Genomic DNA, 23,305 nt, shown 5'->3' on the forward strand with positions numbered 1-23,305 from the left:
GTACAAGAATGATCACCCCCATTTCAAAGATCATAGATTTATTGGGAAGGGATCATAGAACCTCAGAGGACATCCTGTGGAACTCCCTCATTTAACAATTAAGGAAATTTAGTGAATACTTAATCAATGAATCTAGATTTAGTACATTTATAATCCATGAAGTGAGTTGTTTGGTGTAACACATCTAAGGGATGAGTTGGATAAGTGCTTTTGGTCTTCTCCGGGTATTAGAATGGGAGAAAGGGAATGAGGAGAAAAGTAGGGTCACAAATAGAAATGAAGACGTTTCGGTGGGGAACTTCTTGGAAGCAGGGGAATCAATTTGAGATCCTCCCTGAAGCACCAGGAACTTCATGCTGCCTTGCTCAAGCTTCCTGGAAAGGGTGATTGTTTGGAAGAGGAACCAAGTGGAAAAGAGGGCTGGGGAGGAGTGGGGTTCGGGCCTCCGAGCAGTGGGGTTGGGGGGCAGTGACCTTCCCACCTCAGCACCACACCCTGGAGGGGAAGGGGAGTGGGCTGTGCTGCAGCCAGGACTCCCCAGGTGCCGGAGCACGCTTCTGGGCTGGTCATCTCAAGCATCCTCATGATCGGCAGCCTTCTCTTTGTCAGAGAGCACATAGATGTGTTTCATCTTCACTGAGCAGGAGGCTGCCTCACGTGGGCTCATCAAGGGGGCTGCTACAGCAATTTGCACATTTAATACGACTTTTCTCAGCTGCCCTTGGAAATCAATCTGTTCTCGGGAAGTCTTTACCTGGCAACCGCCGCTTAGTGACTGGGGAATGGCCCTGGTGGAAAGTGGAAGGGATTTTTCAAGGGAGGAAGCTGGTCCATCCCTCATGCATCGGAGAGACAACCTGCCCCTTTCCTGTGACCTTCAGGAAGGATGTCTGTCTCTCAGGAAGGGGCCCTGTCTCGGGGAGCCGGACTTCTGCTTTTGAGCAGCCCCAGACTGGGCTCAGGGAAGTGGGCCGGAAGGGCCGCCTCCGGGAAGCTCTGCCTGATCCGGACTCGTGCCTCAGTGTCACAGACATCGGCAGATGGGGAGCTCTGACCCGGAGCTGGGGTCCCACCAGAGTCGGTGTGCTCTCCTTCGGTATCTGCCTCTTTGTGACCCCACGTGGAGTGTTCTCGGCAGAGATCCTGGAGTAGTTCACCATTTCCTTCTCCGGCTCTTTATACAGATGAGGAAACTGAGGCAAAGAGAGTTAAGTGACTTGTCCAAGGCCACAGGGCTCATAAGGGTCTGACACCAGATTTGAATTTAGGGAGATGAGACTTCCTGCTTCCAGGGCCGGTGCTCCATCCACTGGACCACCTGGGTTCTATTCTCAGCTCACTTTGTGTAACCTGGGGCAAATCTGAGGCCATTGTGATCCCAACTCTGCAGCAACTGCCTAAGTAATTGGCCACTTGGCTCTCCCTGCACCTCGGAATCCCTGTAAAATGAGGATGACACAATCTGGTAAGGAAAGAACAATGAACTTGAGAACAGGAGCCCAGTTATTCAAACTCCTTGGGCCTCAGTAATGTCACCTGTAAAATAGGGCAATAATTAATGCTTATTACACCTGCCTCACAGGGCTGTAAAGTACTTTGAAGCACCTAAAGTTTTAGAAAAATGGGACCCATTCCCTCCATCCTCAACTCCAGTATGATTACTATTCCCCAGCAAGACTGGTTCTGTGCATGAAAAAAGTGCTCAGCTCGCTTCATGGTGCAATTTGAGAAACCCTGGCCCCTCCAGTCTATTTTGTAATTCTTACCTATTTCAGTAATGACTTTTGTCATCATTTTTGCCTCATAGAGCATTTCTTTCACCTCTTTGGTGTTCTTACCATGTAGTGCTATATCACCCTCCTACTATATCATGAGGGCCAGTGATGTCTTACCTAAATTTTGCATGTTTTCTAATTCCCAGCATAGGACTCTGCCTGAAGTAGGTGTTTAATACATATTGAAATACATCGTGAAATAAAAATAAAATGTATTATTCCTCAGGGGGTCATTGTTTCTGGAAGGCCATTGTGAAAAGGATGGATAAGGTCATAAACAGATAACCTCAAAAGGGAGGGGAGTAAGATGTAATGGAAGCAGATTATAGGTTGAGTTTTGGCTGAGCCATTTTGCTCTGTGGTCTCTTGAGCACATTTTTTTAAAGCATTTTAAGAATGTGAGCTCACTTTGAGTGGGGATTACTTCATTCTTTGTACATATATTCCCAGTGTCTAGCACAGGGCCTGGCTATAGTAGGTCTTAATAACTACTTGTGAACTGAATGATTGATTAAGGTTTTTACAAAATGTTTTCCTTGGAACAGCCCCTGGAGATAGGGAATACAAGAATCACTGTTTTACAGATGAGAAGTCTCAGGAAAGTTAGCTTGCCCAGAGTTGTATTTCGTAAAGGTCAGAGAGGGTACTCCATTCCAGGTCCTTATAATTCCAGGTCATTCTCTTTTTATTATGCAATATGGTCTCCCAGTTAGAGCTGGAAAGAACCATTTATTCTAACCCTTCCATTTTTAAAATGGTGATTTTTTTAAGGTCAAGAGAAAGGGCACCTCAGTCAAGTGCATGGCAGGGCTTGGCTAAAACTAAGGGCTTGCTTTTTAATTGTTTTTCTGATTTTTGCTTCAAGTATGTAAATATCATTTCCCAATTAGACTGTGAAGTTCTTGAGGGCAAAATCCATATCTTTTCTTTTTTTGTATCCCCTATAGGACTGGGTACACAATGAGCACTCAATAAATGCTTATATAGTGATTGACTTTAGAATGGGGTTAGAATGATTGACTTTAGAATGGGGCCTCACTGCCTGAATAAGATGTATACTTAAGGTTGGTTTTTTAATGAGTAGGAATAGGGAGCTTTGTGTCATCCAAACACCATCCACTTTTCTTGTGACCACAACAAAGTCCTACTTACCTCCTTGACTTCCTTTAAGTCCTCAACTAAAGTTTCATTTTTTATAAGCCTTTCCTAACCCCTATTAATTCTCTCCTTTAACTAGTTTCTTATAGAGAGACAGATAGACAGAGAGAGAGCTTGTTTGTACATATGTGCTATTCTGCTGTCTCCCCCTAAATTGTAAGCTCCTCGAGGGCAGGGACTGGCTTTTGCCTCTTTATATCCCCAGCATTTAGCACAGTGTATGACACATAGTAGTACCTGATACAAAAATTAATATTTATTGCTTGACTGATCCATATGAATGGAGTTTTCATACAAGGATTGGTCCTGTCCCCCGATTTTTTTTTTTTTTATCACATGTACTAACAAATTGCCCTTTGAAAGTAAAAAGTATGTCTAGATCCCAGAAACATGGAAATAAGGCATTTCTTTCTAGTAGATTATTATTTAATAATAAAACCCTCCTTTGAGTAGCCAGTGAGTGGGTCAAGAAAAATGTTTAAAGTCTCTTGCCCTCATAGAAGATGAAAAGAAACTCCAGGGCCTATTTATGGGATCATAGATTTGGAACTGAAAGGGATTTCAGAGGCCAATTAGTTCATCTGAATCCCATTTTATAGTTGAAAAAACTGAGACCCAGAAAGTGATTTTTTTCTAACATTACTTAAGTAGCATCAGAAAAGGATTTTGAACTCAAAATCTGTGATATTTTTACTATGCTTCATTGCACTATTATCAAGTTATTCCTTTGAAATCCTCCTTGATCTCTCTTAAAAAGCAATTTCCTTGGGAAGGCATCATGGCTACTTCCCTGTCCAGGGAAGGTTTCTGTCCTTGGGCTAAGGACACTTGTGTTAGCCTCCCCATCCCTAATCCCCTTTTACATTTGGTACCAAGGTGGGCCTGATGATGGATATCAATGATTCACAAATGGGGAGTGTTCCTAGGTGTCCTTGGTTCCACTGTCCCTTTTCATGTCATAGTTAGCCCCATCTGGCTGGGTAAACAGGGAGGGAAGCAGTAAAGAGCCTGTCTTTCTCCTACCTGGTCAGTGCAGGAATATTTCTTCATGGGTCACCGATTCAGGGGACGCCTTTCTAGCAGAGACACAGGGCAGGATTATCTTGATTCAAGATGATAGCCCAGGGATTCTTAATCATTTTTTGGGTTAAGGATGCTTTTGATAGTGTTTGGTGAAGCCTATGGATCCCTCAAACTGTTTTGCTTTATAATCCTAATGCATTTGATTTTAGGTATGCAAGATTCCTCAGAATAACAGTTTTAAAATGCATAAAATAAAATATGTAGGATTATAAAGGAAACCAGTTATAGTGAAATAAAGACATAGGATTCTTTTTCTTATCTAAATTTACAGGCCTCCGGAAATCTATCATGGATACCTCAGGGGTCCATGGGGAGGGAGATAGTTCTGTTCATTAAATGGGGGTCACTCTCCCTTCTGACCTGCTGTCTGCTGGAAGAACTTCCAATGGCACTATATGAGGACCAGACTAGAGCGATGGAACCTAGCAGGTTCTAGAGTCTGACCTTCCCTCCTGCTACTTCTCTTTGACCTTGCAGCTCTGAAGGGTCTGATAATTCTTCTATTTTTCTTCCCCCCCAGGGGAGCTATGGGACTCCCTTCTGGCCTTGCTTGCTGACCTAAAGCTGATGATCTGACCAGTCCTGATTAGCAGAGATCTGGCTTTGTAGTTCTTCCCTGCTCTCACTTTCTTCCCCAACTCCTCATGCCCACTGTGGATGCCATCCAGGAATGCCCACCTGGACTTAAGAAAAGTAACCTAGTGCCAGTCTGTGGGATTCCTTATGTTGTTTCTTTCTTTATTTTTTAAACAGGCCATATGATTGTGTTCTTGGGGGGAGTTCCCTTGACTAAAGCAGATAAAAATAATGGTGATACAACATGACTAATATGGAAATATGTTTAATTTGATTGTATATGCATAACCTATATCAGATTGCTTGTTTTCTTGGGGAGGAAGAAAAAATGGAACCCCAAATCTGGCAAAAATGAATATTGTAAACTATCTTCACATATAATTGGAAAAGTAAAATACTGTTGAGAAAAAAAGAAAATAATTGTAATAAATAAAGGTGATAATAGTTTTAGAGGAATGTCCAGAATTACTCAGAAGTCAGGCGACCATGTCTTTTCTTTTCCTTTATCCTCTACAAAGCTGGGCACCCAATAGACACTCAATAAATACTTATTTATTGACTAATGATTGTATTCTCCTAGAGAATTAAAAGACACAGCCAAATATGTGGTGGAGATGGGACTTGAATCCATATTTTTCTAGCTTTGGAATTAGCTTTCTATCCACTATACCAGACTGCCTCTGGTTGTTTTATATATTTGGGATTGTTGTTAAAGACTCAATTGTTTCCATGTAGAATTTATTATTGATAGTTTTGTATGTTGCCTAGGGATTCCCCTGTTGGCCTATGGATCATTTGTGCTCAATAGTTCAACCGGGTGCTAGACTGGCAAATTCATTATTGAGCCAAGAATTCCCCTCTTGTCTCTATTCTGCCGATCTCTACCAAGCATTTTTCTTCCTAGAGCAAAACCCGAGAGTATTTTTTGTGTCATTTTAGGGACCTAAGCCAGAGGTTTCACCTCCTAGGGTGAACTGAAGCAGATGAAAAATGTAATTGTGAAATATTTAACCAACTAAATAAAAATACAATAAAACAAAGATAACATTACATTTTAAAACTAAGTAAATATGCAGCCAGCAGGGATCCTTCTGTATGGCTTAGTGGCAAACTGGATACCACTGTTCCAGTCCAGGGCCAAAAGATCTGAGGAGATCTGGTACTCCAATTAAATCGGGGGAACATCATATTCAGTGCCTGCTGGAAGTTGAGGAGCTACTCCCAGGTCAGCACTAATACAGCTTTTTCCAGAAGGGAGAGCCAGTAGCGAGATAGGGTTTTGTAGATAACAAAGGATTCTTGTTATCTCATTTAAGCTTTGTGAGCTAAGAAACTGAGGAGTTATTATCCCATTTTACAGACGAGGAAATTGGGACCAGACAAGGGGAGGGAGTCGCTTGATATTACATTGCCCAGAAACTGGGCCTGGTACACAGAGTGTCCTAGTGCTCCCGGATCGCGCGGCTTTATTTTCAGGTTGCTGAAAGAATCACCAGCTTTCTGACTGGAGCCGGAGAGTCCTCAGGATTTCCTGGGAGCCGTTCTTTCTGTCCTTGGGGCCGTGTCCGCTGCGCCCAGTTACTGGATGTGAATGGTCGCATACTCGGAATGGAGACCAGGCTCCGGGGCCGGGCTCCTCGGCCGGTGGTCTTTCCTAATGTGAAGGTCCGCATATACGATCTCTCTGTTCTTGGCGGGCTGGAAAGGCAGAGAAAAAAGGCTTGGTGAGGAGTTCGGGGAAGGGGAGGAGGAATAGGTGCCTCTTACTAGTGAAGCTGACATCTCTGTGGGGAAGGTGGGGGAGGGCAGAATCAAACCGCACAAAGCCAAGTGGGACTTCTGCCCAGGGCTGCCTCTTTCGGTGACCTGGCCATGGCGGGAAACGGTCCCGACTTAGAGAAGCTAATGTGGCATTTGAACCCAGGTTCCAGCGTTTCGTCAGCACTGCTGGCTCTGGGCATTCTGGTCCCTGCATCTGTGGGCCAGGGTGGGAAGAAGGGATGATGAACTCCCGGTTTCAGAAGAACCCCAGAACAAGCCTGCCGCTCTCCCCGTTTTGGTTCCGACACCTGCCTTCCCCGAAGTCGGCTCTGAGGCCGTGTGGCCTCCCAGCCCGCAGCCCCGCCGGTCTCCTCCACCCCTGCTGCTGCATCGCAGTTTCCCCTTTGTTCCTCATTCCCCCCCCCCCATCCCATCACCGCCGGGGCTCAGGCTCTCCTTCTGAGTGGAAGACACAAACTACTGCGGCCCCCCTCGGCCAAGGACTCCGTCCCACGGCAGCGGAGCGCCGACCCTGCCCTTCTGTGGGGCTCAGTCACCTCCCGAAATCACAGAGCCTAAGGACTGCAGCTGGAAGGGGCTGGGACGGGCCTAAGCCCACGTTCTCACAGAAGACCGCGAGGTCCGTGGAACTGCCCCGTCCCAGGCTACAAGTCGCAGACTTTCACTCTGTGGGAGGAGGCTCAGGAGGGAGTCCGTGCTCCCCTTCGGGGGTGAAGTAACCAACATTCTCTCCAAGGCACCACATAGTCAATCAGCAAGCGGCGGCCGGCGGCGGCTCTGTGGGGGGCTGGGGGATAAAGGAGGCGGTCCCTGTCCGCGGGGAGCGGACGCTCCCTTAGGGACCACCATCCCAGCCCTCTATGACAGATGCAAGGTGACTTCGGCCGCTCTGGAATGGAGCCAAGGCTCGGGCAGGCCTCTCGAAGCCAGGAAGGGTTTCTGCAAAGTGGAGGAGGGTCACGTGGCCGGCCTGTGGGACGGCGGGCTGTCGGCATGGAGACGGCGCGGCCGCCCTTGTGAGGCAGGACAGAGCCACCGCTAACGAGGCTAAAAGGTGAGCGGGGGGCCAGGCGGCGAAGCCTGTAGCAGCTCATCTGCCGCCTCTATGGCAGGGAATAAAGAATTCTTCCTTTGGAAAAGGCGACGGCGGAATCGGGTGATCTAAGGTCCCTTCCCGCTCCAAGTCCTGTGATCTAGGAGGCTCCAGGCCGCGGAGCCATTGACAGAGGCTGTGTAAAAGCCGTTCCCAAAGCCCAGGCTCCCCAGAAGACCATTCAAAGCTTCTATTGAGGTTACTGAAGGATGTCACTGAAAATAGCATGAATGGAAGCGGCCGGATTTCTCCGCAGCCACAGGTGGCGTCCTGGCGCCGAATCCGGGGGATCCGGGAGTTTTCAGGCCTTTGGGATGAATTTAATCATCGGCCCTGCCAGGCAGGACACTCATGGGGAGGTAAGCATCAGATTCTCCGGATCCCTGCTGGGCGTAACCAGAGTCATGGAAGCCACGGCCGTCTGGACTCTGCCCTGCCCTGGAGGGGCTCACTGGGGGCCCAAGGAAACGGGGAGGAAGGAGGAAGAAAGAGGGGAGGGGGCAGATCAGGGAAGGTGGGCCCCTGCTCCGAGTAGAATGAACCGTAGATTGGTAGTCTGGAGCTCTGGGCTCAGGCCCTTATTGCCACTGCTACGCAGAGAGAACTTGGGTGGGCATTTTCCTTATCTAGGACCTCATTTCCTCACCTGTAAAAATCAATCTATTGATAAGTAACAAATAAATATATAAAAGAGAGCTAGACTATATGGTCTTTAAAATTATCTCTAAGAGCAAGTAGGTGGTACAGTGTACCAGGCCTGAATTCAAATATGGCCTTAGATACCTACTAGCTGTGTGACCCTGGACATGTCACTTAATTCTGTCTCAGTTTCCTCCCCTGTCAAATGAGCTGGAGCAGGAAATGGCAAAGCATTCCAAAATCTTTGCCAAGAAAACCCCAGACAGGGTCCCAAAGAGTCTGATAGGACTAATGGACAAAACAACAAAGCCCCCTCTGGCTCTGATATTTTATTGCACTAAGGGTCCTCCCACTTTTGGCATTCTGTGATTCCTTTCAGTTACCTCCCAACTCAGCAATCCCTCTGAAAAAGATTCTTCCCTTTTCTACATCCATGGCTGAGTCTGACCAATGGGAAATACATGTGATCAGTCGTCAAAGGACCCCTGTTAGGCAAGGTCTCTAGGAACAGTGATGGGCCTGGCCTCTAAGCAGGCTCAAGGGCTCTGGGCAGGACCCCTGGGAGGTCAGCACCATTGCACGTGGGTTGCTGATTGTCACTGTGGGATGCCCTGGCCTCCCTCCAGCTTGCCAGTTTCCATGGCACCCGTCACCATGGTACCTTCAGTCCAGAGGAAGAGATGGGGAAGGCACTTACCAACGGAGCCGCCTTTTCCCCTCCCCCATTCCCTTCTATCCTCCTGGGAGCATTGCATTCCTCTTCCCCCACCATTTCTGAAGATGGTAAAGCAGTTGGGAGGAACGGTTCCAATACTAGTCAATAGATTGAGCTGGGAAAAGGGAGTGACTGCCCTGCTAGGAATCCTCGGGTAGCTGTTACTGCGTCTAAGAGGATTAGAACATTCAGGGCTGAAACGTATAGAATACCATATCTGGAAAGAACCTTAGCGACCCCCTAGTCTAATACTTTAATTTTACAGAGGGGTAAATGGAAGCCTAGAGAGAGAAAGGACTTAAGTAATACAACGACTCAGTGGCAGAATCCAGATTTACACCCAGATCTGCTGACTCCTGATCCAGTGTTCAAAGTTTCCAGTATGATCAGTAACTACATACAAGCAAAAATTATATACATTTTTATACAATCACTAAGTGATGAATATTCAAATCCAGTTAAACAGCTGAGTAGTCATGCAGTATTAAGTTCTGATCAAAAACACTAATCCTGAAAAATTATTAGTATTTTCAGGGAAGATTTTTCTGGAGGCAGTGAGTTTTTGAGGAGGTGGACCAGGAGATAGACTTGTGTGAAAAAGTAGGGAAGGCTATACATGCATACACACACATGTGTGTGTATGTTTGTGTGTATATGAACTCACTGGGAATCCAACTAATATCATATTCTCTAACAGGGCTAGAAGGGACTACTGAGATCATTTAATTGGTGGTGGAGTACTAGGTAAGTCCTTTCTTTCTGGGACTTAGTTCATTCAACTGAAAAATGAGAAACTTGAACTAAGCCATTGCTAAAGTTCCTTTTATTTCTGATAATCTGTGTTTTAAAGATCCCTCCTAGCTCTGACATTCTAATCTATGGCATTTTAGTCTAGTCTATGACATATTGGTCTACGACACATTCTTTTTCATAGTCGACTCAAGAATTTTTTCCTTTAACCTAATCGTATTTTTGCTCTCTCATATCCTGTTTCTTCCGGAAAGATTTCCCTGATTATAACTTATCTATCTCTAATTTCATCTTGAGTTAAACTCTAAAACTTCTGAAGCCTGTTGTTTAATAAATATTCTAAACCTTACCAGACAAGTATGTATGTTCTTGTTCTTCTGAATTGAACTTGAAATTCCTTGAGGGAAGAGACTGTGTCTCCTAGTTCCTCTCTATCCTTTTCCCTAAGAATACTTAGTAAAAAATTGGGCTCAATAGTTGCTTAGTGATTCATGCCATCCATGCCTTTCAAGGGGTAGTCCAATCAAGCCCTTACCTCTTTCTGTGACTGATTCGTCTTTGAGGTTTTTAGCCTAAAAGAAAAAAGAAAGAAGATGCTGCTAAGACCAAAATATGATTAGTTTTCCTGACCTGCCACACGTGAGGGGACACCAGGGAAAGATATTGCATCATCTTATGGTATGTGAAGCAGTAATGTACAGTGACAAGAGCCCCGAGTCATCTCTGAATGTTACATAATTTAAAGTGGGGATGTTTTGTGACTTTGCTCTTTCATTCCCAGGGACAGATACCTCCCTCCAAGGTTTGAGTAAAAGGTTAAAGCTTGGTCTGCTCTTGAAAATGAGGACATACAGTGATAAGGTATGAATTCCCCCTCTCCACCTTTGCCACACAGGATTGGACTTTTTGAAGATAGAGCCTAGTGGAGCATGTATTTGGGCTGGGGTGTTGGAGGCTTGGTGCTAGGATTTGGAGAAATGTACTGGGAAATTATCTGGGCCCAATGGAAGAAACTTTCTCCTGGGAAGAGTAAAGGAGAAAGTAAAGTCTCTTTTGGGGTGGGGCAGCATCCAACACATCTATACAAACCTGGCCAAACATGGGCTTGGACCTAGATGGAAAAAAGAAAGAGATAATGTTAGACTCTGGGTTCAGGCCAGTGTCAGTATGATTTAGAGCCCTTGGGAATGGCAAGCTGTGCTGGTGGATGATGGGCCCAGCTTTGGAGCCTCCCCCAGCTCCGAGCACTGCTAAGGAGAATCTTGGGCAGGGACTCTGGGACCCTGCAGGTGGGCACCCCCAGCAGGTACTAAAAGAAAGCCGGAAATACCCAGCACTCCTCTACACTTATTAATCCCCCACATCCAGGAGGAAGGCCGGTTCTCTGACTAAAGATTGACTTTCCACTACATACATCCTCCCCACCCATCTCAGGCCGTACTATTCACCATAACTGCTCTCCTTCCTCAGAATCTTGGACGCTGCTGATTCCACAGGTATAAATACATCCCGGGGGTGGAAGTCTAAGGAAGAATACACAATGGGATTTCCCCCAACTCCCACATGATAATAGCACTTTAAGACTCGCAAAGCACTTTACTAGTATTGTCTCATTTGATTCTCACAACATATCCTGGGAATTAGGTGCTTTTATCATCCTCATTTTACAGATAAGAAAACTAAGGGCAAGAGTATCTGAATTTAGTTTGACTCCAAATTCAGAGGTCCATGCTTCTCACCACCCAGCTGCTTCATGGACCCCTCCCTTCTTTTAGGAAAGAGTCCTGCACAAGGGAATCTAAGAGCTGGCCCAAGTTTTAGGACTGCCCTGGGGCCTTGGCTTCCCTTTTTTTGTAAAATGAGCGAGTCTGACTGGATGAGTTCCAGGTCTTCCATTTTATGTTCTATGTGTTCCTGCCAGATGGCATTCCAGATGAGGTTTTGTTCTTTATCTAGACACAGAGTGGCAGAGGAGAGGGAGTGCTGGTCATTTGGAAGCCACAAAGACCTAGGTTCAGTCCCCTCTTAGACAGTTAGTACCCAGGAGAGCCTGGGCAAGACCACCTCACAAGAGGCTCCCCTTTCTCATCTGTAAAATGGGACTAATAGACCTTAAACCATTCTCATCTCACAGGGCTGTTGTGAGCAGGTTTCTGCTACTGTGACACTGAGATATAAGAGCTGAAAACTGATTTATTTTAAAGATGAGGCTATGAAGTCCTAGAAGGCTGAAGAGATTTGTTCAAGATCACACTGGCAGTGAGTGGAAGAGCTGGTCTTAAAATCTTAGAACTCAGCTTCTCCTCCTTCTCCTCCTCCTCCTTCTATTTCTTCTTCCTATTCCTCTTCATTCTCTTCTTCTTCCTTCATCTTTTTCTCCTTCTCTTCCTCCTTTTCCTCCTTTTTCTCTTCTTTCTTCTTTTTCCTTTTTTCTTTTTTCTTCTTTGTCGTCTTCTCCTTCCTCTTCCTCTCCTCCTCCTCTTTGTTTTTCTTTTTCTCCTTCTCTTCCTCCTCTTTCTTCTTCCTCTTTCTCTTGTTCTTGTTCTTCTAGTTCTTCTTTATTTTCCCCCAGTTATATGTAAAGACAATCTTTAATATTCATTTTTACAACATTTTAAATTCCAAATTTTTCTCCCTCCCTCTGAATCAATTTTGGTATTTTGCGTTGTTCTACAATGAAACAGTAGGTGTTCAGGTGGCACAGTGCATGGAATTGTCCTCAAAATTAAGAAGACTTGGCTTGGGCATCCTGCCTCTGCCACGTGTGACCTGGAGCAAGTAAAATGGCCCCCAGGGCTGTAATGCAGTTACAGACGAAAAGATGTTGCTCTGCCTTGAGCTCCCTATGTGGACAGAACCACAGGTTTGGTCCCTCCACCCACAAAAGCTGGTGGATCCTCCAAGGTGAGAGGAATCCCTCAATCTCCAACAAGACTGTGCTCTCCCCCTCACCTCGAGCTTGACTCATAACATTTCATCCCCAACATCAAACCTGAAAAATCAGTCTTTACCTTTTGACCTCTTGAAGTAGTAGCAGAGGACTAAAAGAATGAGGATTAGGGCCAGAGACACAGCTATGGCAGCTGTGAGGACAACTGATGATGATGATGATGATGATGATGATGAATCTAGGCTTCCGGCTGCAATGGGAGACAGGAAAACAGTCAGTCACCAAGCATTTATTACCAGAGGTACCTGCCCTCTGAATGTAAGTGTAAGGAAACAAGAAAGACAATCCCTGCCCTGAAGGAGAGTACATTCTAGTATGTGAAGACCACATTTGGAGTGTTAAATGCCTGAAGAGCCTGGTGAGAAATGAAGAAATCGGATAAACTGTGTGTACTGTGGATAACTTTGGAAACCCAGACCCAGTTCCATTTTAGACTGTATGAATATGTTCATTCATTTATTCAGTAAGTGGCTACCCTATGTCAAGCACTAACTTAGAATACAAAGATTAAAACTAAAACGGCCTCTATTTTCATGACGCCTCAATTCTATCAAAGGAGGAAGACACATTTACATAGATCATTAAGTACCAAATATATTTAAAATTATTTCAAGGGGATGGCAGTAGCAACTGGAAAGTTCAGAATGGGCTTCCTGAAGGAGGAGACCCTTGAATAGAGCTTGGAAGGAAGTTATGTATTTCATGAAATGGAGGTGAGAAGGGAGAGTGTTCCACAGAGGTCAGGGATGGAAGATCATGGATAGGGGACAATCATCAGATCAGTCTGTTTGAATAGCCTAGTTTCTAGGACTAGGGAGATAGCAGAACCACTCAGAAGAGATCTGAGGTCTAATTGTGGGTACCACATTTCAGGAAGGACATTCATAAGCCGGGACATGTCCAGAGAAGGGTAGTCACCAGCTGCTGAAAGGCCTCAGACCATGCTATATGAAGAGTTGGTGGGGGAAAAAAGGAGGTGGGGGAGAAAGGCCTTAGCTTTAAGAAAAGAAGACTGAGTGAGTTGGGGAAGCAAACAATAACATTAGTTTTAGATAACTGAAGGGCTGTCATGGCAGAGAGGGAACAGATTTGTTGGAGAATTAGACCAATAGAAAAATGTTTGGGAAAGATTTGGGCTAAACATAAAAAATAACTTCTGAATAATTAGAACTTTTCATAGGATCATAGATCTAGAATTGAAAAGGCCCTCAAAGATCATTAAACCTTAACCCCCTCATTTAAAAACCTATTTTCTCCACAATTCCATGTTAAAACAATTTTTAACATTTCTTTAAAAAGTTTTGAGTTCCAAATCTTATCAATCCTTCCTTCCCTTCCTCAATCGCTTCCTTGAGTTGGTGAGTAATCTGATATAGCTTGTACATACATAAGCAATCATAAATGATTTTATAAATGTTTTATAAAACATTGCCATATTATTCATTTTGTACAAGACAAAGAAAAAAAGAAAAATAGCATGCTTCAGTCTGTATTCAGTAAACATCAATTCTTTCTCTAGAGGGAGATAACAAGTTTTATCAGGAGTTCTTTGGGATTGTCTTGGATCACTGTGTTACTTAGAATAGCTAAGACTTTCTTTCACAGTAGTTTATTGGATAATATTGTTGTTATTGTATGCAATGTTCTCCTGGTTCTGCTCACTTCACTTTGCATCAATTCAGTCTTTCCTGATTTTCCTGAAATAATCCTGCTTATCATTGCTTATAGCACAACAACGTTCTGTTATAATCACATATGGAAAATTGTCCAGTCATTCCTCAAATAATGGGCATCCCCTCAATTTCCAATTCTTAGCCACCACAAAAATGAGCTGTTATAAATCTTTTTTTACATGGAAGTTTTTTCCTTTTTAAAAAAATCTCTTTTGGATATAGAACTAGCAGTGAAATTGCTGGATCAAAAGTATACACAGTTTGGGCATATGAATGCTATGGAATATTATTGTTCTGTAAGAAATGACCAGCAGCATGATTTCAGAGAGATCTGGAGAGACTTACATGAACTGAGACTGAGTGAAATGAGCAGGACCAGGAGATTATTATACAAGACAACAACAAGATTATACAATGATCAATTCTGATGGACATGGCTCCCTTCAACAATGAGATGATTCAGACCAGTTTCAATTGTTCAGTGGTGAAGAGAGCCATCTATCTATACCCAGAAAGAGAACTGTGGGAACAGAGTATGAACCACAATATAGCATTCTCACTTTCTCTGTTGTTGTTTGCTTGCATTTTGTTCTTTCCCAGTTTATTTTTTCCTTCTTGATGTGATTTTTCTTGTGCAGCAAGATAATTGTATAAATATGTATACATATAAGGATTTAACATAAATTTTTAACATATTTAACATGTATTAGACTGCTTGTCATCTGGGGAGGCAGTGGGGGGGAAGGGGAGGATAATTTGGAACAGAAGGCTTTGCAAGGGTCAGTGCTGAAAAATTACCTATGCATAAGTTTTGTAAATAAAAAGCTTTAATAAAAAATAAAATAAATAAATTTATATTTTTTAAAACAGATATACATAGTTTTATAGCACTTAGGATACAATTCCAAATTGTTCTCTAGACCGGTTGGATCAATTCCCAACTCCATCAACAATGCATTCATTAGTGTCTCAGTTTTCTCACATCCACTTCAACATTTATCTTCCTTTTTTTTTTTAACATTAACATTTTAACATTTTTTAACATTAGCCAATCTGATAGGTATAAGGTAGTACCTCAGTTATTGTAATTCATATTTCTCTAATCAATAACGATTTAGAACATTTTTTAATATGAATCTAGATATTTATGATTTCTTTGGCTGAAAACTGCCTGTTTATAACCTTTGATCATTTATAAATTGGGAAAATGACTTGTATTCTTATGAATTTGACTTAGTTTTCTATATATTTAAGAAATGAAGCCTTTATCAGAGATACTTGCTACAAATTCCCACCCTCTGTCTCATTTTCTGCTTTCCTTTTAACTTTGGTTGTATTGGTTTTGTTTGTACAAAACCTTTTTCACTTTTTTTTTTGGACAGTCAAAATGATCTATTTTACATTTTGAAATGCTCTCTATATCTTATTTGGTGCTAAATTCTACCCTTATCCATTAGATAAACTAGTCACATTCTCCTAATTTGTTTTATGTGTAACATCTTTTATGTGTAAATAAAGTACCCATTTTGACCTCATCTTGATATATGGTATGAGATGCTGTCATTTTATTTTTAGTTTTTCCATCAGTATTTATCAAATAATGAGTTTTTGTTCCAAAAGCTTGGACTTTTGAGTAGAGAATACTAGATAACTATAGTCATTTACTATAATGTATTATGTACACGATTTTTTTCATTGATTGACCACTCTATTTCTGAACCAGCACCAGATTGTTTTGATAATTGCAATTTTATGATACAGTTTGAGATCTGATATGGCTAGATTACTATCCTTCATATACTTTTCCACTGATTCCCTTCATATCCTTGACCTTTTGTTCTTCCAGATGACTATTAATATTTTTTTTTCTAGCTTTATAAAATAATTTTGGTAAGTTGATTGGTATGGCACTGAATAAGTAAATCAATTTAGGGAAAATTGTCACTTTTATTATATTAACTTGGTCTCCTCCTGAGCAATTAATATTTTCCCACTTGTTTAGATCTGACTTTATTTCTGTGAAAAGTATTTTGTAATCGTATTCATATAGTTCCTGGGTATGTCGTGGCAGATAAACTCCAAGTATTTTATATTGTCTACAGCTATTTTAAATGGAATTTATCTTTCTATCTATTGCTGCTGGACTTTGTTGGTGATGTATAGAAATGCTGACGATTCATGTGGATTTATTTTGTATCCTTCAACTTTGCTAAAGTTCATTATTTAAAGTAGATTTTTAGTTGATTATCTCTCTAGGATTCTCTAAATATACTATCATCTCTTCTGCAAGGAGTTATAGTTTTGTTTCCTTATTGCCTATTTTAATTCCTTCAATTTCTTTTTCTTCTCTTATTGCTATAACTAACATTTCCATTACAATATTGAATAATAATGGTGATAATGGGCATCCTAAATTCCCCACTAATTGTGCTGGGAAGGCTTCTAGCTTATCTTCATTACATGGTGATACATACATGGTGATAATTTTAGATAAATATTACTTATTTTAAGATAAGATCCATTTCTTCTTACTTTCTCTTTGTTTTTAAAATAGGAATGGCTATTTTATTCTGTTAAATGCTTTTTATGCCTCTATTAAAATAATCATATCATTTCTTTTGGTTTTGAGCAATACTTTTAAAAATATTGAACCGGTTCTGCATTCTTGGTATATATCCCATCTGATCCCATCATGATCTTTGTGATATGTTACTGAAATCTCCTTGCTTGTATTTTATTTAAAATCTTTGCCTTATCTTCATTAGGGAAATTGGTCTGTAATTTTCTTTTTCTGTTTTGGTGGTTCTTCATTTGGGTATCAGGACTAAGTCTCATATGAGAATTTGCCTATTTTTCTAAATAGATTATATAGTATTAGGATTAATTGTTCTTTAAATATTTGGTAGAATTCACTGGTGAATCCATCTGACTTTGGGAAGTTTTTCCTTAGCAAATTAATTGATGGCTTGTTCAATTTCTTTTTTCTAAGATTGGATTATTTAAGTATTCTATTTCTTCTTTTGTTAATCTAGGTAATTTATATTTCTGTAGATACACATCCATTTTATTTAGACTGTCTATTGGCATATAATTGTCAAAAGAACTCCTAAAATTGTTTTAATTTCCTCTTCACTGGTGGTGAATTCACTCCTTTCATTTTTGATACTGGGAATTTGGTTTTCTTTTTTCTTTTAAAAAAAATAAAATTAACCAATAGTTTATCTGTTTTGTTTATTTTTTCTCACAAAACATACTTCTAGTTTATTAGTTCAATGGTTTTCTTATTTTCAATTTTATTAATTTCTCCTTTGATTTTCAGGATTTCCAATTTGGTGTTTAATTGGAGATTTTAAATTTATTCTTTTTCTAGTTTTTTTTAAAGTTGTGTAGTAGTTCATTGATCTGCTTTTTCTGTTTTACTGATGTAAGCAATTAGAGATATAAAATTTCCCTATAATATCACTCTGCCAGCACTTCATAAATTTTGATGTTGTCATCATTTTAATGAATCCATTTCTATGATTTGCCCTTCGACTCACTTAATTTTGAGGATTAAATTATTTAGCTCCCAATTAATTTTTAATTTTTCTTGCTGTTGCCCATTATTGAATGTAATTTTTTTAAAAATTGCATCAAGATCTGAAAAGGATGCATTTAACATTTATGCCTTAACACAGGGTCAATTTTTGTGTAGGTGCCATAGTGCTTTTTATTTCCATTCAATTCCTCCAGAGATTTATCATATTCCAGAATTCTATTCACTTCTTCAACTTCTTTCTTGTTTACTTTTTGGTTAGATTTATCTAGTTTTGAGAGTGGAAAAGTTGAGGTCTCCCCCAGTATAGTTTTATTGTTTATTTCCTCCTTTAATTTATTTGGTGAATTTGTGTTTATTATTGTTATTAATTCATTGTCTGTGTTATCTTTCAATAAGATTTCCTTCCACGTCTCTTTTAATCAGATTCATTTTTGCTTTTGCATTGTCTGAGATCATGATTGCTATCCCTACTTTTTTTATTTTTTGCTTCAGCTGAAACATACTAGATTTTGCTCCAGCCTCTTATTTTTACTTTGGGTGTGTTTCTGTGCTTCACATGTGTTTCTTTTGATCAATATGAGATTCTGGGTTTTAATCTATTCTACTATCTGCTTCTGTTTTATGAGTGAGTTCATTCCATTCACATTTATATTTAGGATAACTAATGGTGTCTTTCCCTCCATTCTATTTTCTCTTTGTTTATCTTCATCTTTCTCTTATCTTTACCCTGTTCCTCCTCACGAATATTTTACTTCGCATCATTTCTCCCCCAATTCACCCTCCTTTCTATCAGTTCCCACCCCCCTTTTCTTATCACAATGTCTTTTTTACTTCCTTTTAAAGTAAGCTAGATTTCTATATCCAATTGAATATGTATGTTATTTCCTCTTTGAGCTATTCTGATGAGATTAAGATTCAAGGTTTTTGTCTGTTACCCCTCTCCCACAATCTTTTCCTTTATTATAAGTGCTCTTTCACTTCTCTTTTATGTGATATAATTTACCCAATTATATCTTCCATCTCTTCTCCCAGTGTAATCTTTCTCACCCCTTTGTTTTGTTTTTTTCTTTTCTGGGGTATCATCCATTCAAGTCACCTTATATCCACACTATCTACATTTACTCTTTCTAATTGCTTTTATGGTAATAAGTTCTTAAGAATAAAAAATATAATCTTACCATATAGGAATACAAATAGTTTGATCTTATTGAATCTCTTATATTTTCTCTTTCTGGTTTCTTTTTTGCTTTGTCATGTTTTCCTTGAATCTTATATTTTGAAGATCAAATTTTTTATTCAGTGCTGGTTTTTTAATTAGGATTCTTTAAAAGTCCTCTATTTTATTAAATATCCATGTCCCTTCCCCACCCCAAAGGATTATACTCAAATTTGTTGGGTAGGTGATTCTTGGTAGTAATGTTAACTTTTTTGTATTCCAGAATATCACAGTTCTAGCCGTCTGGTTCTTTAATGTGAAAGCTGCCAATCCTGTGTAATCCTGACTGTAGCTCCATGATATTCGAATAGTGTCTTTTTGGCCACTTGCCATGTTTTCATTTTGGGATCTATTTCAGGTGGTAATTGGTAAATTCTTTCAATTTCTATTTTATCCTCTGGTTTAGGGCAATTTTCCTTGATAATTTCTCGAAAGATGTTGTCCAGGCTTTTTATTTTTTAATCTTGGCTTTTAGATCGTGCAGTAATTCTTAATTTAGTTTTCATGAATAGATTTCCCAAGTCAGTTGTTTTTCCAAAGAGAAAGTTCACATCTTCTTTCTTATTCTTTTGATTTTGTTTTTAACATATCTTGATGTCTCATAAAGTCATTAGCTTCCACTTATCCAATTCTAATTTTTAAGGAATTATTTTCTTCACTGAGCTTTTGTACCACCTTTTCCATTTGGCCAATTCTATCGTTTAAGGGTTTATTTTTTTCAGTGAATTTTTGTATAATTTTTCTCATGCTGTTGACTTTTTTCCATGAATCCTTTGCACTACTCTCATCTCTTTTCCCAATTTATTTATTTATAAATGAGAAAACTGAGATTCAAAAAAGTAACTTACTCAAGATTACACAACTAATAAATATTGGAGGAAGAATTTGAGCTTCGGTCTTTCTTTTTCAAGTCCATGGTCCAATGCAGCCAGAAGCCTGAATTCATTGGAATGAATTCAGTATTCAATGCATTTCAATAAGAAAAAAGAACTGCTTCAGGACTTGATGTTGCTCCCTGACAGTGGCAGTCCTCGTTGCACTTGGCTGCTGCCTTGGTTGGGCAGCAGGAGCCTGAGGCTGGCCAGACACATTGAGCAGCTCCCACTACTATTGTCCTGGGGAAAGGGCAGCTCCTTCCCAGTGCATGCTGCAATGCTCAGGATTGTCAGATTGGAGCCCACAATGTTGTATAGATTGGTGGGCAGGTCTGGGGTCAGTTCCTGCAGGACCATGTGGCTGCAGGTCTCTAGGCTCCCAAAACATTAGCACTGGGAGGAGCAGTGAGTAGCAGGGCTTGGCAGGAGGAGCCGCAGTGGGAGCAGAAACAGCAGTGACTCAGGACTCCCAGAGCCCCAGTCAGAGCCAGAACTCTGGGCAGGGGAGGGCCTGGGATCATGGCTTCCACTTGCACATTCAGACTGTACCCCAAGGAAGCTTGGGCTGTGTAGGGTGAATAGGGGGAGGGAAGAGTATAAAAGCCATGGTTCCTCTCAGCAAGTGGGTCAAGAAGGGAGGAGCCTGGATGAGCTGGGCTGGCTTTTTCTTCACAGCCGGAAACCCTATTTGCCCCTTTGGGAAACTGGTTGGAGAGGGATGATTAGTATGAAGACTGGAGGTGCTTATGGGAAAAATTCATTCAGTTTTTAAATTCATTCATTGTTTTTGCCACTCACTATACCTTTTGGAATCAAATAACAAAAAGTTCCAAGGTATCATTATATTTTACAAAAAGACACATAAGGGCAATTTTTAAACATTCATTAAAAAAATTTTTTTTGAGTTGATAAATGTTGGAGGAGATTGTTGGTGGAATTGTGAAATGATCCAACCATTCTGGAGAGCAATTTGAAACTATGCCCAAAGGGCATTCTCCTTGACCCAGCAGTGCCATTATTGGGTCTGTATCCCAAGGAAATCATAAACGAGGGAAAAGGGCACACATGTGCAAAAGTGTTTGTAGCAGGTCTTTTTGTGGTAACAAGAATTGGAAATTGTGTAGATATCCATCAATTGGGGAATAGAGGAACAAATTGTGGTGTATGAAGGTAATGGAATATTATTGTTCTAAAAAAAATGATGAACAAGCTGATTTTAGAAAGGCCTGGAAAGATTTATATGAACTGATGCTGAGTGAAACAAGCAGAACCAGGAATACATTGTACACAATAACAGCAAGAATGGATGTTAATCAATTATGAAAGACTTGGTTGTTCTCAGTGGTTTAGTGATCCAAAGCAATCCCAATAGACTTTGGATAGAAAATGTCTTCTGCATCCAGAAAAAAAGCTAAGGAGACTGAATGCACATTCTAAGTTCACTTCTTTTTTTTCTGGGTATTTTTTTTTAAATCTCTCCCATGATTTTTCCCTTTTGCTCATAAGTTTCTCTCCCAACATAAATCATAAGGCAATGTGTATTAAAAATAAATAAATTTACAAGGAAAAAAATGAAGTACTCACAAACACTAAAACAAATCTGAGTTCCAAGTTTTCTCCTTTTTTCCTTCATCTCCCCTCTTCCTAAGATAGTGAGCAATTTGATATAAGTAACAGATGTGTAATCATGTAAAACACACTTCTATATTAGTCAGGTTGTGAAAGGAGAAAGTGACCAAAAGGAAAAAAGAATCTTTAAAAAAAAGTGAAAAATAGTATGCTTCATTCTGCATTCAGACTCCATGAATTCTTTCTCTGGAGGTGGATAGCGTTTTTCATCATGAGTCCTTTGGGATTGTCTTGGATCATTATATTGCTGAGAATAGTTAAGTTATTCACAGTCTATCATTGTACACTATTGTGTTACTGTGTACAATGTTTTCTTTGTTCTTCTTAATTCACTTTACATTGGTTGGTGTAAATCGTTCCAGGAGGAATCCAAATATGAATCCTATCTCTGCCACCTACTTTCTGGAAGACTAGCCACTATAATTACTTAGAATTCCAAACAAGTCCCATTGCCAAGGAGACAAAATACTGTAGCTGAAAACATAAAGGTCATTTGCAAAATAGTGAAGAACTCTGGAACATGAATTATGGTTCACAAATATAATGCAATATTACTGCGCTGTACAAAATGATGACTATGATAGACCCCGAGAAGTCTGGGAACAGCTACATAAAGTGATGAAGGAAGAAGAGCTGAAAAAAATTCATTTACACAGTAACCACAACAATAGAAATAGAAACAACAGCAACAAAAATCTCAAAATTGAGTGTGGTGAAATCATAATGAACAAGATTGTTCCCAAAGAAGAGATGTGAGAAGATACTGCCTTTCTTTGCAGAGAGTGGGGGTATATGAATGCGAGACACTGTTCTGTTGCTTCATTTTAATTCTTTTTTTTCCCCTCTTTATTATAAAGGATGACTTTGGAAGGGGGAAGGGAAATGATGCAATAATAGCTGTAAAAGAAAAAGTAAAGGGCTAATGACCATGTGATAGGCACTGGTGGAAAGGGCAATTATCTGATGATTGGGGTTTGAAGAAATGATCTTTAAGGTGTCTTGAAACCCTTAGTTTCATGATTCATTGACCTTTCCTCAAGGTCCAGAAGTGATAGCCCAGAAACTAAAGAGACAGCAAGAATCATCTGAAAGAGCTCCTTCCTGGAGAGGATGGGAAGACAATCATCCCCTCAGCATGAATGGTACTGAAAGCAGAGTGCTTTTTAGCAGAACCATACATGGCTTCCTTGAAGACTCAGCTCAAATTCTGTCTTTCTCAGGAGTCCTTTCTCTGATTCTCCACTGCTCAGGCCTTCTTTCTGGGTCTGCTTCCCATACTTGTGTATATAGATCTTGTATATACATAATTGTTTGTATGCTGTCTACCCCTTGTAGATTGTGAGCCCCTTGAGGGTAAGGGCTGGTGTTTCTGTCTTTCAAAGTATCCCTAGTGTGTACTATATGCCTTGTACTCAGGAAGTGCTTCATAAATGCTTGGTGAGGGGTAGCTAGATGGTACAGTGGATAGAGCACCGGCCCTGAAGTCAGGAGGACCTGAGTTCAAATCCAGCCTCAGATACTCAATACTTCCTAGTTGTGTGACCTTGGGCAAGTCATTAAACCTCAATTGCCTCAGAAAAAAAATAAATAAAAACAAAAATGCTTGATGACTGGATGACTTAGCAGGAGGAAGAATCCCCAGGAAGGTAAGCTGGGATCTGGAGTCTGTAGAACAGAACTCACAGATAATAGAAGACCATTAGATTCAGAGTTATAGGGGATCTTAGAAGTGATCTACTGTACCCTTTCATTTTTATAGATCTTCAGTACTGACAGGATTCTAATAAGAATATAGAAAGGACCTGTGTCAGGAGAGGGAATTCATGGTGTGTGTGAGCTCCCTGCCCAACAAG

At 40.7% G+C, this 23,305-nt stretch overlaps 1 protein-coding gene across 1 annotated transcript in view; it reads right to left on the bottom strand.

The window, feature by feature from the left end:
• Positions 1–3,167: 3,167 nt before the first annotated feature.
• LOC127550791 (tyrosine-protein phosphatase non-receptor type substrate 1-like) overlaps positions 3,168–23,305 on the bottom strand; it is a 33,320-nt gene continuing 13,182 nt past the window's right edge. The window contains exons 3-6 of the mRNA XM_051979975.1: positions 12,583–12,711; positions 10,661–10,682; positions 10,107–10,143; positions 3,168–6,290 (exon numbers count right to left, since the gene is read on the bottom strand). Coding sequence (XP_051835935.1) covers positions 6,171–6,290; positions 10,107–10,143; positions 10,661–10,682; positions 12,583–12,711 — 308 coding nt within the window. The 3' untranslated portion in view covers positions 3,168–6,170. The remainder of the gene's footprint in view (positions 6,291–10,106; positions 10,144–10,660; positions 10,683–12,582; positions 12,712–23,305) is intronic.

The sequence above is a fragment of the Antechinus flavipes genome, chromosome 2 (genome assembly GCF_016432865.1).
Source record: "Antechinus flavipes isolate AdamAnt ecotype Samford, QLD, Australia chromosome 2, AdamAnt_v2, whole genome shotgun sequence".
Taxonomy (NCBI): domain Eukaryota; kingdom Metazoa; phylum Chordata; class Mammalia; order Dasyuromorphia; family Dasyuridae; genus Antechinus; species Antechinus flavipes.